Consider the following 18,108-nt stretch of genomic DNA (forward strand, 5'->3'; position numbering starts at 1 on the left):
TAATCATAAGGAATGGCAAACTTTGCATCCGCCCTTGCCCACACCTAATCTCCAGAGCTTTGGGTGAGGCTTAACCCAGTATGCAAGACAGTTGCCAACTCACAGCACAGCAAACAGCAGCATCACTAAATACACCAAAAATGAGTCCAACACTTCCAGAACCTATGCTTGAGCAACTGGAAGGCTGGCACGCTTGGCAAACATTCTTTCCTGCTCTTTCAGAGCTGGAAAATTGGATTCGTCCCCTATCTGGGAAACAAGGATCTAGGGGCCAAACGCTTTTCCAGTTACCAGTGATAGGCACCAGCTCCTTTCTTAAGCCACACAGGACCAGCTCCACCTTCCAAAAGGTCCCCCTGCCATCCCATAATTCTCTGGTCAGTGAAATGATTTGTCTGAAGTCAAGGCATTGCATTGCATTTTTAATCTGAGTTTTTCTTAATATCCAGGTGCGTCACTTTTCATCCAAGATTAGAAGCCTACAATATTCCCCAGAAGAAAAGCTTTCTTCTCATTCCAGGATACAGGTCAAAGCCCCCAAAGCATGTCAGTGTAACTAAATCCATCCGCTCACTCAGAAGAATATTTTCTTTTTGTAAAGACAAGGTCTCATGTTTCCCCAGGCTGGATTTGAACTCACTATGTGGCCAAGGATGAGCTTAGAGCTCTGATCTTGCGGTGTTTACTTCCCTAGTGCTGGGATGACAGGCTGTATCACATCTGCTTTATGTGGTCCTGGGTCAGAACCCACAGCGTGTATGATATAGGCAACTGCTCTCCCAACTATGCCATATCCCCACCCTGAATCTACTTTTAAGTTTCTGTGTTCTATTTTTAAGTTATCCTGACAACTTGAGGGAGTCAGTTCTCCTTTTCCACCACATGGATCCTGGGGTTCAAACCCAGTCATAACAGTAGCAAAATTACAGTTGTGGAGTAGCAACAAAGTCACTTTATGGTTGGGGGTCACCACAGTATGAGGGACTATACTAAAGGGTTCCAGCATCAGGAAGGTTGAGGACCACTGTTATAGACCACTATGTTGCAGAAGGAGGAGCCATGAGCAGAGAGGAGACAGGGCTCTGATTTATAGAAGCCTGCAAGATATCTGCCCCTGGCCCAGCCTCCTCATAGTCACTACCATACATCTCAGAACCCAGCTGCTCACTGTTGTAAGAAATCTCAGAATGGGGCGGGTGGGGCGAGGCGGGGTGGGGTGGGGCAGGGCGGGGCAGGGCATCCATCAAAACTGAAATGATACATGCTGAGCAGATGATGTTGAGAAACTGGTATTTGCAACCTGCAGTAGATTGTGCCTCCTTCTTTCTCTTCTTGCAGATAAAACCCAGAAGAGAAGAGGTGTGTGCACACTTCCTACTCTCTGGAGAGAACCTACGTACTAACCTGCGCTCTCTGCTAGTTCCCACAGTATTGCCCTGTGGCTCCTCCTCCTTTTCTTCTTCTTCTTTGGAGTAGGAAGGCTTGCAGAGTTAGAGATTCGTGCCATCTCTTCATGTTGGGGAACAGGGAGGGCATGGAGATGTCTCCATGACATCATTGGCACTAGGATGCTGAGATTGTTCCCCTTAGAAAAGCCTGTTTGCAAAGTTGGTCCATGGCTGAGGTCTAGGAACTCAGAATCTAATGTAAGCACAGCCACCGGGACTCGAGCATTTGTATACACAGTCTAGTCTACGCAGAACACCTGCTTTCCTTTGGGAGTCTAGAACTTTGTAATGAGACAGAGACTGGCCACATGAAAAAGCTTTAGTATAGAGAAACGCGTCTCTAGCAGAAAATTCATGTGTTTCTCAATAATTCATCGAGGATCTATGTTGAGAGTCCAAGGAAGAGGACTCGTGGGAGCCAGCGCCTGACTGTTTTTGGACTTGGTCCTCTATGCCTTTCCCGTTTCCAGGTTTTCCTTATATATTCACACCATAATAAGCTAAGAGTATAACTATATGCTAAATCTTTTGAAACTTCCCAGGAGGTCATCAAACCAGGATTGGCTTTAGAGACACCTAAAAAAGCAGAAGTTTTAAAGTATTCTTGGAGTGTGATGCAAGTCACAAGAAGTCCAGGGCTTACAAAAAGAAGATAAGCAAAAGTAAGACCCATGGGAGATGGGTTTTTTTCTCCATGAAGACACGCAGGGTATGTGCCCGGACACTGCCATGCACCGTGTAAAATGTCACAACAAAAAATATGGACTGAAACCTATAAGGTACAGGGCATTTGGTTTTGTCCTGTATTGGAGATGACTGTTTCTTACTTTTAAAATATCCAAAGCACTGGGCGTGGTGCTGCACATCTGCAATCTCAGCAGAGTCCAAGGACATCCTCTACTGTAGAGTGAGTTCGCAGGTGGCCCATGCAACATCGATTTAAAAACAGAACCAAAGCTCAGCTGACTTTTCCCCTGCACCTTAGTCTCCTTGATGCTTCCATGCATTTACTTTGGCTCCCAGGGAAACCATGGTTTCTACCAGCTATTGGCAGCATAGAGCCAACACAGCGTGTGCTTTTTTTAAAAATGCAAGTCAAGAGGCCAAGTGCACAAAGAGATGACTGGCTCACTTCTGTTTTTCTGTACCATTCCTAGCTCTATTTTGTTTGTTTTTTGCTTTTTCTCTATTTTGTTTTGGGTTTTGGAGACATAGTCTTGGTAGCCTTCACTATGTAAACCAGGCATGTCTCTAACTCTCGGAGATCAGCTTGCCTCTGCCTCCCAAGTGCTGGGATTAAAGACATATGTCACCACACCCGGCCCTAGCTCCATATTTGGCAAACAGTAATTAGATAATAAATTGATATGCAGGGTTGGAGAGATGGCTCACAGGTCAAGAGCACTTGCTATTCTTCCAGAGGATTCCACTTCAGATTCTAGAACCTACTTCAGATGGATCACAAATGCCTATAACTCCAGCTCCAGGGATCTGACACCCTCTTCTGGCCTCCTCAAGTGCAAGTGCACACACAGTACACACGCTCCCTCTCCCTCTTCTTCCCTCTCCCCCTCCCTCCTTTTAGCTCCCTGTCTCTCTCTTACACACATGCAAATTTTAAAAATGCAAATCAAGTGACAGAAGGGCTAGGCAGATGATGGTCCCACCTTTATTTCCAGTGCCCTCTATCTTTTTCTTTCTCTCTATGACTTACTTTGATCTCAAAATTACAAGACTTACTTATCAATGGGAGAACAGGTACTACTTTACCAAAGAATTGATTTCATTATAATAGAAGAGCAATGGTTATTCAAAATAAGAGCCACATCTGATCTTGTAGGCCAGCAACTCCTTACTTTTTCAATTCATAAAGCATTTTAGGTAATACCTCATTTGCTCATCATGGCAACGCTATAAAGTAGATTTGACTTTTTTTTTTTCATTACAGGGGATCAAATGTAGAGCCTCGAGAATGCTAGCCAACCTCTCTACCATGGAGCTTCACCTCAGCCTAATAGACAGTGAGACTTTCCTCTTTCGTGGCATGGAATTGATTGCTATTTGGCTGGCTGGGTAGCTATGGCTTTAGAAGAATGAGTGCTTTATAGAAACGACTAATCCCCGAAATCTCACCATGGAGGAACAGGCTAAAAGGCAAAGCAGGCATTTGGAAGAACTATTAAAAAATCACAAATTAAGTCACTTCTATGGACTCCATAGAAGGAAATAGATTTTTAATGAGGAAATTGGAGCTAATATGTACCAGCTGCCCTGTAACCCACCGACGAGTATTAAGGCAGATTAAATTATTAATGAAAACTGTAGCAGCTTAGAAACCTAACCTCTTCACACGCTCTCCCTCCTTTTCTTCTGTCCCCAGTCCTACACTGCTGTTAGGAGCAGCGCACCTGGTCATATGCAGGTCATGACAACCACGTGCCTTACTATCCAGGAGCAGTAGTGGCATCTGCCCTGGTTGTTGAACCTTGCTTTGCAACAGAAACAGAATGGGGAACAAATTCATAGAGTTAAGCAGAGGATTAGAGGAGGCAGGAAGAGCAGTACACGCACTGCTTGGCTTGACGTGCGTTACTAACAAAAGCAGAGATTATTGTGATGCGGGAGGAAGGAGGGATCAACCTACGTATTGAACTAATGTCCAGAGCGAGCATTCAGATCCTGACAGCTATTCAGACTCTTACATCCCTGAAATACTCCCGCCCAAGTGAGAAAGCAATTGCTGGCTGGAGCACCCTGCAGGCATCTCCCATCCCAGCTGTCCTGGCTTCTCTCCTATGATCCCACCATTTTCTCCTTTGTGGTACAGCACCTGACGTGTTCACTCTATGGAGTAGCAAGGAATCTCCAAGAAGATTGCTAGGTGGCTCCTCCCCACACTCCTGCTTCCATGGCAGCCAAACTGTGCTGGACTCATAGACTCACAAGCAAAGGATAAATATTTTTAAGGCTGAGGAGATGGCTCATTTAGTAAAAAGCTTGCCACAGAAGGGTGTGGTGGTGTGTGTCTGTCATCCCACAAACATGAGGGTCCTTGCGGCTTGCTAGCCAGCTAGAATAAGCTGAGCCAATGACCCCCAGGTTCAGTGAGACTTTGTCTCAAAAATTAAGGAGGGGCTGGAGAGATGGCTCAGCAGTTAAGAGTACGTGCTGCATGTTCAGAAGACTCGGTTTGGTTCCCAGCACCCACAACAGCTGTCGCTCCAGTTCCAAGGGAGCCAACGTCAGTTTCTGGCTTCCATGTGCTCATGCATCCACGTGATAAAGCCACAGAGGCCCACACACATACACAGAAATAAAAAGAAATAAATATCGAACAGAAGAAGAGAAGTAAAGTAGCAAGTGAGCGAGGAAGACATCTGACAGGCTTCTGCCCTACACACCCCTGTGTACACACACAAACAAGTACACACATACAAAATGATACAATTACTTTTGGCATAAGCCACTGAGATTATGGAAGTTGCTATGCCGAAATAGCTAATTAATGACATCGTTATTACATGATTATTAAAGTGACTCTCTCAGTTATGCATAGTTTTTTTAAAACATTAGCTTTACACACCACATCTCACACACACACACTCACACACACACACACTCACACACATACACACTCACACACATACACACTCACACACATACACACTCACACACATACACACTCACACACACATTCACACACACACTCACACACAATCACACACTTACACATACACATACATACTCACACACACACACTCATACACACACTCACACACAATCACACACATACTCACACACACACACACACTCACACACAATCACACACATACTCACACACACACACACTCACATACATACTCATATACACATATAGGTGAATACATGGTGGGAAAAGACAGGGAGAGGAGATAAAAGGCCTGCTATCATGATCCCCTTTAACCTCCCATGCTCTGGGTGCCAACTGACCCGAAGTGAAGACACACAACTGCCTCCAAGCCCAGACTAAGGAGCCGTGTACTCACGTTGGTGTTGCACAGTTTGTACTGCCGATAGGCCCCGATACACGAGATTGCTGTAGATCGGAGCTGCTGGGAAAAGGCCTGAGCTACCCCATGGGGCCTAGCACCGTTGTTGCTGCTCATTTCCGGCCTGTGGAAGAGACTTGAAGCTGCCGGATAGCTTTGATCGTGAGTCAAAGGCAGCTGGTAGGAAGAGGCGTCAGGAGCTGGCAGTCCAGAGCGAGGGCCACCGTCACTTTGGAAGAGAGGTCCATTGTGGGAGAGCCGGTGGTTAGGTGACCCGTAGCCCTGCCTGGAAGCAGGTGCCTCCTGGGACCTGGAATGCCTGGATGAAGGCCGTTGTCTCCGAAGCCTCTGTGGACTATGCGTGGTGTCTGTCTGCAGTGGTAAGATGTAGGGAGCCTTCCCATAGCCGTACTTGCCGGGGCCGATGGGACCTCGGGTCCTGCTCCTAAAGACAAGCACACAACAAAGACCACCAGTCATGTGAACTGCACCGCAACTCAAGAGCTCTGAGCCCACGGCTCAGAAGAGACATCATGGAGACCAGGGCAGCGGCTCCCTAGAGACTAAGGTGGGATGGAGGTAGAAATCAGTGGTTGGATGACCTGCAGGGGACGTGGGTGGTTAGAATCACACGCTGTGGGCAGGCCAAGCTCATTGCACCAGGAAGCTTGGCCATTTCTCCTGGCCTGGAGATACAGCTGCACTTTCAGCATCAGTTACTCCCATTAACTTTCTCCTCGCTGGTGATGTGTTTGTTTCTCACTCAGCTGTGTCTATATTCCACATGATCTCCATGACCATGCATAGCCAAAGAGGATTCTTGGATAAGTGGAGCTTAGCCCAAGCTATGACATTCTACTGCAGTCCTGAGACCTAACTTGCATTGACCTTAAAAGACCAGAGGGGATTAAGCAGTTGTCTGTCATTCCATCATTCTTGAGGAAACCCGCATTAAGCAAGAAGCCATCCTCGTGCTGGCATGAATGTTGAGATATTTTTAAAAGATCACTGCCCTCTGCCACTGTGTGAGAATCACACGTGCAGTGGTTATGCTCGTAAACAGTGCATTTCCTAAAGTCAAATGCCCTGATTTGAAGCCCTTGCTCACTTATATGGTGTGAATACTCCCACCTTGGCCAACTTCACGCCTCCAGTGTAAAGACACAGTTCATTCTAATGAGCAGCAGAGCTGGGGGTGTAGCTCACTGGAGAGAGCATCCTATACACGGACAAGGCTCACTTTCCACCCTCAGTACCAGTGCTGCAAAGGAAAAGCAAGCAAACAAACAAACAAACAAACAAAAAAACAAAAAAACCAGGCCCAGCACCCCCCTGCCTGTCCATTTATTTTATTAGCTTTTATTTGTATTTGTGTGGGAGAATACATAAGAGGGCATGAGATCCTCTAGGGTTTCAGTTCCAGGAGGTTATGAGCTGCCAGATGTGGCCACTGGGAACTAACCTCAGGTCCTCTGCAGGAAGAGTTACCCCACCCCAGCTCCGTGATGTCAGTTTATTACTCGACTACCCTTGACAAAAGACAGAGCTGGGGATGGCACAGAAAAACAAAAGCAAGCCAGGAATGTGTTCCAGGACCCCAACCTCACAATGAAAGGCAGCCGGAGCAGAACGTAGGCTAGGGCAAGAACCTTAGAAATAATGCAACAAACTGTGTCGGCAAACTCTGAGGTGACTGGAAGCACACAGCGCAAGGGATGTGAGAAGGTGCCCTGGTCATTGGTCTGAGAGTAGGGAAGCCCAGCTTGCAGTACTCCCTAGAAGGACTTAAGCCACTCAATTCTTACTTATTTGTGAAATGACTAAGCTGAATCAAATGATCGCCAAGGCTGTTCCAACTCTAGAATTATATGCTTCCATAATAATTAATTCTACATTTATGTAAAACTGGAACTGTGCCCAAGGGTTTCTACAGGATGGCCCCATTAAAATAAGCACATTAAAATAGCAATCAAGGTGAAACATTGATTTCTGCCCTCCTGGGGAAATTCCTTCTCCACTCTATATAACCATGAATATAAAACTTAACAGAGCACAACTAATTATTAACATCTCTATCACTAATTGCACCTCCGTTCTTGGCTGATATGGTTTTGAATTAAACTAAGCTGCAGTATTTATTTTACCTTCAGGCATTTCTCAATTAATCTTGGCAACACTTGGGACTCGGTTAATGGTGGAGACTCTAACAGATGCCATTAAGAAGTCAGTCTTAGAATGCATATATGACTTGGACACAATTTGCCTTTTTCTTTCTTGTGGCAGGCCAGGTAAAATGAATGACATCATAGAAAGTTAAAGGAAGGGATTTTTGGAGTGTGTGTTTTTTTAAGTTCTGAAAGCCTACCAAAAAAATGAAATCTAGCCCCAAAGTCAGTGCTCAGTGGAGACTTGAGCTGACGGTAATGGAGTCGGCTCAGTAGAGCATCTCACAGCTGCTGGTGCCGAGGACCTGGCTGAGATGCAGGTTCTGGGTTGCAGAGGTGGGTTCAGGTGGTAGAGAACTTGTTGTGTGAGCATGAGGAGCTCAGGCGATGCCCCCCAGAATCATGGTGTAAATACCCACACTAAAAAAAAGCTGGCTTGCTGACCAGCCAGTCTAACGGACCCAATGAGCTCCAGTGGGACTTTTATCTACAAAAAAAAAAAATGTGATGAGTGACTAAGGAAGACACCTAATATTGACCTCTGGCCTCTTCATGTGAGTATATTCTGTCTCTGTCTCTGTCTCTGTCTGTCTGTCTGTCTGTCTGTCTGTCTGTCTGTCTGTCTCTCTCTCTCTCTCTCTCTCTCTCTCTCTCTCTCTCTCTCTCTCTCTCTCTCACACACACACACACACACACATACACACACACACACACACACACACACGGGAGCGGGGGGATGGCACTTTGGTTTGGGAGGTGTGGGATAGAGCCTGAGGCCTCACATTTCCAACAATCTCCCAGGAGATTCCTATGCTACTGGTCCACACTTAGCTGCCTTGAAGAACACGGTCACAGAACAGAATTGAACCTCTAAACAGGGGGGGTCAACATTCAAGGTCAGAAATGATTGGGTTTACTGAAAAGATAGCAATGGCATTGAAGCAAAGAAAAGCCTGTGGCCTCTCTGAAAGGCTGCCGTGCTATATCACTCACTCAGTGCACACTGATGGAGCCACACCTGCTTGATAACACTCCTGGGCAGCAGAGAAAACTGCTGGGACGATGCCTCCGAAAGCATCTTCACCAAAACAGACCCTCACCCCAAAAGGTAATACACTTAAATGGATGTCTGGTTTTGTATTCACATTGCCTTCTGTTGCGGGGTGAGAAGAGGGGGGAGAGTAGCTTGTCCCAATAACCCCCCCCAAACGATTCAGCATCTCCTGAAATCACCCCACCTTTGAAAAGGCAATGATGTGAAAGTAGTAAACAATGATTTAATTCTGATCAACAGGCTACAAAGAGTGAGCAAGCAAGTCAGTCGTGATTGTAAGCAACTTGACCTCTGAGTCGTTCACTCCTAACATGCGGGTAGGTAACAGAGTCATCCCCACTTGGCTGGGGCAGCATTTGTTTTCCTTGTGACCCATGAGAGTAAACAATCCTGGTGGTTCAGGGTGGCCTCTCCCTTACCAAGACAGAAACCATCTGGCCACTCGACGGGGGCCTCCACAGAATGGGGTAAATTTACACAGAGTTGTGACAATAAGCACAGATGTGTCTGTGGGGCCCCATGTGGTATTTAACCCTTCCAGGAGAGTGTGCAGTAGCCGCTCCCGGGAATGATAAGTTGGCTTATTCTTAAGTTTTGTCTCCCAGAACCAAGCTGTGGGATTTTACTTTAGGAACTCCACTCGGCAAGATTTGGCTAATTGCTAAAAGTTAGGCAGTGTACTGGTTAGTTTTAACTGTCAACTCCACAGCATCTGGCATCACCTGGGAAGAGCAGAATTAAGTAGGTTAGACTGTCCTGTAGGTATGTGTGTAGGCATGCCTTGTTAGTTGATATAGGAAGCCCTAGCCCATTGTGGGTGGCACCATTCCTTAGGCTGGGCCTTGATATATGAAATAAGAGGGGAAAGGGCTAGCTGAGAACATTAAGCTTGCAGCACGGATACACACAATTCTATCTGCTCTTGTAAGGATTTGTTCCTACCTTGGCTTGCCCACAATAATGGAGCATCACTATACGTCAAATAAACCCTTCTCCTATGTGGCTTTAGACAGGTATCTGTCACAGACATGAACTGGAACAGGCAATAAGGCAGAAAAGTTACAGTTTAGAGATCAGAGACAGGAAAGACACAATACTGCAGTGTAAGACACACAGGCCTGAAACCAAAAATCATGAGTTCGATCCTCAACTCTGCCACTGGTGGAGAAGCGGCCAGCGGACTAGTTTAGGAGCTTTGAGTCATTTACTTGATCTCTGTGCCTCAGTTTCTCCTGGGGGGGGGTCAGAACTAGGTTACTGCCCAGTGAAGCACTTGGATGTGACATTTCAGGAGACACCCTCCAGGCAGGCAAGTGACAGCTGGAGCTATTAGTGATGACGGATCATATGTCTCATGCTGTGAATTTCTGCCTCACTCCAACCTCAGCGCTGATCGCATACTTATTTATGAGGATGGAAGCATAGTTTGATCATCCGGAGTGTTCCATAGTACTGAGCATCAACCACTGTGCCTGACTCTAGACTGGCCTGTGGGATACAAGTAAATCTCCTTTGTGTGTGTGTGTGTGTGTGTGTGTGTGTGTGTGTGCGCGCGCGCGCGCGCGCTTGTGATTTGGCAGGTTTGAGGGGGCCTGCTTCTGCAATTGTGACAAGCCCTTTGGTATCGCTCATGTAGCAGTTTGAGGGCTACACTTTAGCAGAAGCTCCTAGACATTGTATGATACATGTAAAACAATCTTAGCTCAGTCCAGGCTCAGCATCATAGACTAAATGCCCTTCTCACTCTTCAGAGCCTCTCTCTGAGTGACCATAAAGAATCACCTAGAACACGTGTTATAACAGACTGTGACGCTCCACCTGCCAAGTCTGACTTGGGCCTGAGAATCTGTATTTCCAACAAGCCCAGGGAGCTGCTGTTGCTCTTGGTCTGGGCACCACTCTGTAAGGACTGCTGATCTGTCTACAGCACGCCCCACCCCCCCACATGAACTGCCTCTCCCATTTGTACCTTTCCTCTGCAGGAAGCTCATATTCTTTGGCTTGGTCTACTGCATCTTCTGTCCCCTAGGCCCTGGATAGACCAGCCCTGCCACTGTCCCTGCAGCTTCTCTCCAGGCCTTTGCAGCCCTGGACTGTATCACTTCCTTCTCTCATGCTGCCTTCCCAGCAGAGAACCAGAAATGCATGCCTATCTATCTACTACTGAGGCGCTCAGCAACAATCAGTCTGATCCAAGTGCCAAAGCACTCTGCCACAGAAACATTTCCTTCTTTGACCTCCCATTGGATACCATGAGCTGTCACAGTTCAGCCATCTTATGCCTGGCTATGCTCCTGCCTAAGTCACCAAAATGCAGGCTTCCTGGGGGCTAGGACTTATTTTTCTCTATCTCCATAGCCTACCACAATGACTAGTACATAATGGGTGTTCACTCTCACTATCTAACCACTGATGGGCTAGCGAGATGGCTCAGAGGTTAAGCACATTGGCTACTCTTGAAGAGGATGTGGGTTCAACTCCCATCATCCATATAGTGGCTCACAACCATCTGTAATTCCAGTCCCAGGAGATCTAGTTTCCTTGGACACTGCATACACACTGTACAGAGACATACATGCAGGCAAAAGACCCATACACCTAAAGTTAACGTAATTAAAAATAATAATTAACCACTGAAATCAGTAAAGCACAAATGAATGGCTCCGGTCATTGACAACCAAGGGAAACAAGCCCCCTTCCTTAACTATTGCATTTGTTTTATTTCCTTGAGATGAAATAGTCAAAAGGCTGAGTAGTGATAAAATATGCTAATATCAAATGAAATGTTATATTTATCTTTAAAAATGTTAATCAATTGGTTCCTGTGGACAAGGCCACCTCCTTCTAAATAAGAATCACAATGCTGTTTTGGGGTGAGAAACTTCCAGACATCAGACACCTAGAGAAGAAGCTGGTAGACCAGGAAGGAGGGGCCAACAGGAGCCGGATCACACCGTGTATTCTCAAAATGAGAAAGCTGGCGAACAGGCTGAAGGAGGCTGGGGAGATGGCTTGGCCAGTGAAGAGCTTGTGTGGCAAGCGTCAGGACCCTCGTTTCAACCTCAGAGCCCACATTTTAAAAGCTGGCCATGATGAAGTGGATCTGTAACCCCAGCACCGGGGAGGCAGAGATGGGCGGATCCCTAGGGCTTGCTGACCAGCCAGCCTAGTCTACTTGTGAGTTCCAGGCTAGTGAAAAACTCTATGAGAAAAAGAGAGATGTGTGCCAACTAAGAAATAACAGCCAGGTCATGTACATGCGCACCTGCACACACATGAACGTGCAAATGCATACACATGTGTTGTTTTTTTTAAAGGAGTGAAGAGTTTAGAATTCCAATCTGGGCGTGCCTGTGTGAGCTAAATGCCACTCAGGCAAGGCTGACAGCCACGTGTAACCGATAGGTGGCTGGCCACCTCTTAGCTCCCAGCATAGGGCAGAACAGGCAGTGAGGGACCTTTGTGGAGCAGGCTTGTTTGTTTCTTATACTTTCCATGTTTGTTTCCATTTTCCATTCTCCTACAGCTCAGCCAGGTCCCTGCAAGAGGCCAGTCCCTCAGCTGAGCTAACATTAACCACATGAGAGCAACGGGCCCTGTGCTGCCACTTTCAAGAAGCCTCAGGAAGGAAGCTCAAGAGCGGAGTGGGGTGAGGACTCCACAGGAGGGCCACCTGAGAGCCCTATGGCCCTGCATGTGGCAAAGTTCCCTTGCGTGACTTTCTGAGGACCAGGGCTCTCTACACTCAAAGAAGTAGCAGTCCTTGCACACAGGCACACCAAACAAGTTGCTGGGAGAAGTTGAGTCTTTCCCCAGAGAAGACAGCAAAAATGTTTGGGGGCAGAGTGATCAAATCCTCCCAGACACAGGGGACCAAGGTAAGGGTGGAAGTCCCTGGGTCAGATTCTATTGGAAACATAGCCCAGGCTGTATCTAATGGATAATGCCCACAGGGGCAAAAGGGGCCCTTCCTGCCGCATTCTAATTCTGCACTGTTCTCTATCAAGCAAAGCCACTTACCAAGCCAGGGTTTCGCAGCCTAGTCTTAGCACCAAATTCTATCCTGAGGCAATGCGATGCTATGCATTTTAAACTCCCAAGGACAGAGATGCTGCATCTGAAGGTTGCCTCTACTCCCATCTCAAGATACACATGGGCATCTTCCTGCTCTCTCCTCTTTCTACATGATCCTTGAAGCTGAGAGAAGCAGGATGGAAATGGGATCTGCAGTGATGACCTTCGCACACAGTTCACCAGTAAGACCAAATGGTATCTCTTAAAGCGGCTTTTAGCATGCTGCGCAGCAGTGCCTTCTGGACACGGCAGAGCACTCTTGTATTCACAGAGGCTATGGGTTCCCACACAAAACCTGCACAAGAGCAAGGCAGTCAACATTCCAGTGTGGGTGGAGGAGGGGCCCAGGAGACCCCCTCCCCTGACTTCAGGTTACTGGCAGTAGGTGGCTGCTGGCTCAGAGAGAGTCCTTTTCCTTTAGGGGTGTGGCCTCTGGCAGGTTGCCAAGCCAGTGAATGGCCCACACCCATGCACATACAGGTGGCTCTAACCAGACCCAATGATAATAAAGAGAGAGCAGAAGGTCTGTGAGGTTGGGTGGGGGCTTCCCGGGTATCTGGGGGTGTTGGGGGAGGAAGGAGGGCAGAGAGAATCAACACACTGCACACATGTATGAACCCCTCAAAGAACAAAGAGATACAATTTAAAAGCAAAAACCATTTTAAGGGTTTGTCGGGATTAGGACCACAGCCAGTTGGCAGACAGCTTGCTTAGCCACACGCAAAGCCCTGAGTTCCTTTCCCAAGCATAAACTAGGTGTGGTAGCACACACCTGTGATCTCAGCAGTTAGGAAGTAGAGGAAGGGGGACCAGGAATTCAATGTCATCTCCAGCTACATAGTGAAAGTGAGGCCAGCCTGGGCTACCAGAGATATAGCAAACAAAAAGATAAAATAAACAAATAAATAGGATGTGCGTGCGTACACATGTGTGAGCACGTTCACACACACACACACACACACACACACACACACACACACACACACAGCAGGAGAAACTTAACTACCTCTAACAGCTCTTCTTCTCAGTGCTGGCAGATGTGCAAGAAATAAGAGTTTCAGGACCCTTGTGGCAGTCTGCTCATGTGCGGCACCCCTGTTACCCTAGCAGGAGTGATGGTCTAAGGGGACAGGAAGCACATCTCTTTCAGGAATACCTTCTTCTAAGAGCTCATTTCCGGAATAACATTCAGGACTGTAATATAAAGGAAGAGCCAAATACAAACTGGGCATGGTGGCATATACCTCTAACCCAGCACACATGAGGCTGTGACAGGAGGATGACTGGGAGTTCAAGGCCAGCCTGTGCTACAATAGTGAGTTCCAGGAGAATCTGGGCTACCACCTGAGATCCGGTCTTGGAACAAAGTGAAATTATTACAAAGGGAAGGGAAAATCTTTAGGTGTGGGCTGTGCTGGTTAAGAGCCAGAGTCCAGGATGAGCGAACAGAAGCACAGAACATGCTACAGGCACAGGGGAGGTGTTAGGGCCTGGAGTCACACTTCCACACTCCAGGGGAGCACGAGCCGGTGTCGCGGGAGATGGAAGAGGAACTGAGAGTCAATAACCAGAGAGGCTACAGGTCCAGGCGAGCAAGAGAGAACTATGTGTTTGTGGAAGGCCTGTTACCAACATGGCATCCGGTTAGGTCATGGCAGTCAGCCATGTTACTACCCAAATTGTGAATCCAGAGCCAGGAAAGTTACGACACATTCAGATACTCGAGTGACGAGGAAGACATTTAAAGGACAAGGCAGATGCACATGCACAGATACAAGCAGCTCCTCAAATACGGGAAGGATACAAAGAACACTAAACTCAGGATATTAAGGGGCTCCTTTAAAAAGAAAGAGAAACACATACAGTAAATGCGTGTAGGTCAGGTTACAGTTTGGAACCAATAAAAACAAAACTTGGGAGACTAGAGAGATGGCTCTGCAGTTGAGAGCACTTGTTGATCATCCTGAGGACCCGGGTTTGATTCCCAGCACCCACATAGCAGCTGACAAACATATGGAGCTCAAGTTCCAGGGGATCCGACACTGTCTTCTGGCCTACACAGGTACTGCATGCACACGACATACATGTAGACAAAAACCGCTCATACACATAAAATAATAACTTAAAATTTTTAATGGAACATTGATTTCTTCTGAGCACCAAGACTAAGAGGAACGCGTAGAAGTACTTGATTTCTTACTCTTTTGTACTGCCATTGCCTCCTCACAACACACACACACACAAACACACACATGCACACACAAACACACACACACATGCTTTCAATATACAAAAACAATGAGCAAAATGTTCAAATGTTTTGCACTGAATCTAGAAAACCCAACCATGTGTATAATCTGCCCTAAGGAGTGGAATCGGATGTCTCCTTGCAGAACTGCCCTGATGCAGTGACAAAGAAAGAACTCCATGAGGAATCTCGATCCTTATATATGCAAGATGGTTCTAGAAGGGACATAAAATGCCCACGTATGCACATACTGGAAGCCCCAAAGGCAGGAGTGGGAATAGTTGGGAGCCAACACATTCTATTGAAATGTCTCTTTCCACTGCAGAAAAAAAGTCTTCTCCCAGGAAGATTCTAGATCATCAAGAACCATCATCAAATCTCACACCTGGGTGAGGCTTCTCTGTGTAAGGAAGAGTAGGGAGCCTAAGATGGCCATTCCTCTATTAGCTCACCTAGTCATAGTCCCTATATAGCTAAAACAACCCATCTGCCAGGCACCCAATTAAGGAAGCTCTCGAACTTTTGGTTTGCCATCCATTGACCTGGTCATAGTCAGTACCCTCTATGTACAACACCTTTATGGGGATATGGTCCCGTCAATAAACTGTTTGCCATCCAAGTATCATGACCTGAGTTTGTCCTCAGCACCCATGTAGAAACCCAACCTGCTGGCCACACAATATAGTGGAATCAGCGAGCTCCAAACTCTGAAGATTCTGTCTCAATTTTTTTTAAAGTGGACATCTCACCCAAGGTAGACTTGCACACACACACATGTACACTCTATGTTGCACATACTCACATACAAATAAAACTAATATAGAAGCAGAACCCTTTTGTGGCTCCTCTGTGCCTCGAGAGCAAAGGTCAAATGCAGAGGATATTAGGTTTGTAGTTATCTGATCCCCTTCATCACTAGACCTCCGTCTTCTTAAGTCTACTTTCTAGTCTTCAGCTCCTCCCATATCCTGAACTCCAGCCACCATAGATTCACCAGGTCCCAAACTACCAGACCCTGTTTGGAATTCTGCCTCATGGTCCACTTGTGCACTGGTGCAGCCTTCTAGGCCCAACATGAGCATGAGTTCCTGGTCTGCTTTCCCCATAGCAAACAGTCTCACAAAACAGCCTGCACACCTGTGGTTGTGCCACTGACATTCTGACTGGGCAGTGCTAAGTCAAGATCCACTTTTGTCATCCACCAGCCTCATGTACTGCTTATCCAAGTGTGTATACTCCCCGAGCTAGCCCCAAGCCTGACACAGAAGCACTCTAAATATTTGCTGAAATAACACATGTGAGAGGCAAAGCGCTTAAATGCTCAGTGTTTCTAGCCAATAGGCCAATAAAGGCCAAGGCTCTAGACTAAATCATAGAGATCAAGAGGCTCTGAGTTCCAACCAACGCACCAAGGCGGGAAGCAAAGAGAGCTAGCAAAATGGTAGCCAATGGCTAGCTAAAAAAAAATTCTCAGCGCTCCAAATTAAAAGGAGGAAGTTGCCGGGCGTGGTGGCGCATGCCTTTAATCCCAGCACTCGGGAGGCAGAGGCAAGCGGATCGCTGTGAGTTCGAGGCCAGCCTGGTCTACAAAGTGAGTCCAGGATGGCCAAGGCTACATAGAGAAACCCTGTCTCGAAAAACCAAAAAAAAAAAAAAAATAAAAAAAAAAATAAAAGGAGGAAGTTAGGAAGGAGTAGAGCAAAGGAACAGAAATATATGTGTTCCAAGGCTGTTACCCGAAGCAAGCTAGGCAGGAAGAAGTTTGTGGCTGAGGGCTGGAAGAACCTTCTTTTCCCCCCAAAGCTCCCTGTTTCTTTTCCACTATCTGCCAAGGGGGAAAGCTTGTGCCGCCAGATTTCAGAGAAGCTTTGAGCAAATGGTTTGGGTCGAATGCAGCTGCCCTTGAGCTCAGAAGACAGTAGCGCCTGCCAGGGTGGGTCTCAGCAATAAATTGTCTGGTGTCTACAAAAGATAAGCAGCAAAAATCTGGCCACTCAGTGGGACAGAAAGTAAGATGCTGGAAACCGCAGCTTTCCTGGCTGCCTACCGTGCTGCAGCAAACCCATGAGGAGGGTGTGACCAGGTCTGCCTCCGTTCCTCATGACTGGACTGGTTAAGGTGACGGGGTAAAAGAACAGAGAGTCAATGGTCAGGCTTGCTCTGAGCCTGCACAAAGGAAGAGACCCCTCCCTCCAACAATCTATGCAGGTGGGGAGGAAGGAGGGACACATGGGGTGACGCAGCATGGGGTGACAAGCGTGTTTCACTTAAACTGAAGGGAAGCTGTTACAGGTACCCTGGGGAGATGTTCCCAGAAGTCAGGAGCCAAGGAACACAGGTGACAGAGGTGGATGAAAGAAGGTTTTGGAGTGAGTTCCAAATTTATATATTGGTTATTTTTTAAGATGTTATTTGTATTTATGTGTATGTGTGCTTGTCTCTGTGTATGTGTGCATGGCACAAGTGTGCGGGTGCCTGAAGAGGGGAGAAGAGGCCATTGGATAGCCAGGAGCTGGAGTGACAGGCAGTTGTGGGCCACCTAAAATGGGTGCCGAGGCCTGAACTAAGGGCCCCTGGACGAGCAACAAGCACTCTTGATTGCTGAACACCTCTCCAGGCCCTGTGAGGGGGAAGCCAAGCTTTAAGAGGACCTTAACCTTGGTGACCTATCCACTGCCCGCCACATGGGTGAAGTTCAGAGGGCGGTGCTCTCACACTGTCCCCCTCCAAAATAAACCAAAGCAGCCATCTTCAGAACAGACCCCGTCCTCCTGGGAATGAGCCCTGGAGGGGACCCTGACCCCACACTTTGTGTGCATGCATCCTCTTCTCCAGAATCCTGCTGCAAAAATCAGCCATGTCCCCCAAGGGCAAGTCACACACTGTGCTCACTGGTGCTGTCTACCTGGGCTTCCAGGGGTGTCATGCAGTGTGACCCATGAAGGAAAAATAAGAACAAGCAAGTGGGCATTAGGGGAAACTAGTTCCCATATAGCAGAGCGATAACCAGTCAGACATCACCAAAGGCGGCACTCAGAGCCAAGTGTGTTAATCATCACACAGAGCATCTAGAGTGCAATGCTGTCTGCCC

General features: G+C 47.2%; 1 protein-coding gene across 2 annotated transcripts in view; it reads right to left on the reverse strand.

Moving 5' to 3' along the window:
* The window catches only part of THSD4 (thrombospondin type 1 domain containing 4), a 555,462-nt gene that overhangs the window by 422,250 nt on the left and 115,104 nt on the right, over positions 1–18,108 (reverse strand). For both annotated transcript variants that reach the window (XM_084782532.1, XM_084782533.1), the window contains exon 5: positions 5,474–5,921. In XM_084782532.1, the coding sequence (XP_084638658.1) occupies positions 5,474–5,921 (448 nt within the window). The remainder of the gene's footprint in view (positions 1–5,473; positions 5,922–18,108) is intronic.

The sequence above is a fragment of the Acomys minous genome (genome assembly GCF_964271855.1).
Source record: "Acomys minous genome assembly, chromosome: 5".
Classification (NCBI taxonomy): Eukaryota; Metazoa; Chordata; class Mammalia; order Rodentia; family Muridae; genus Acomys; species Acomys minous.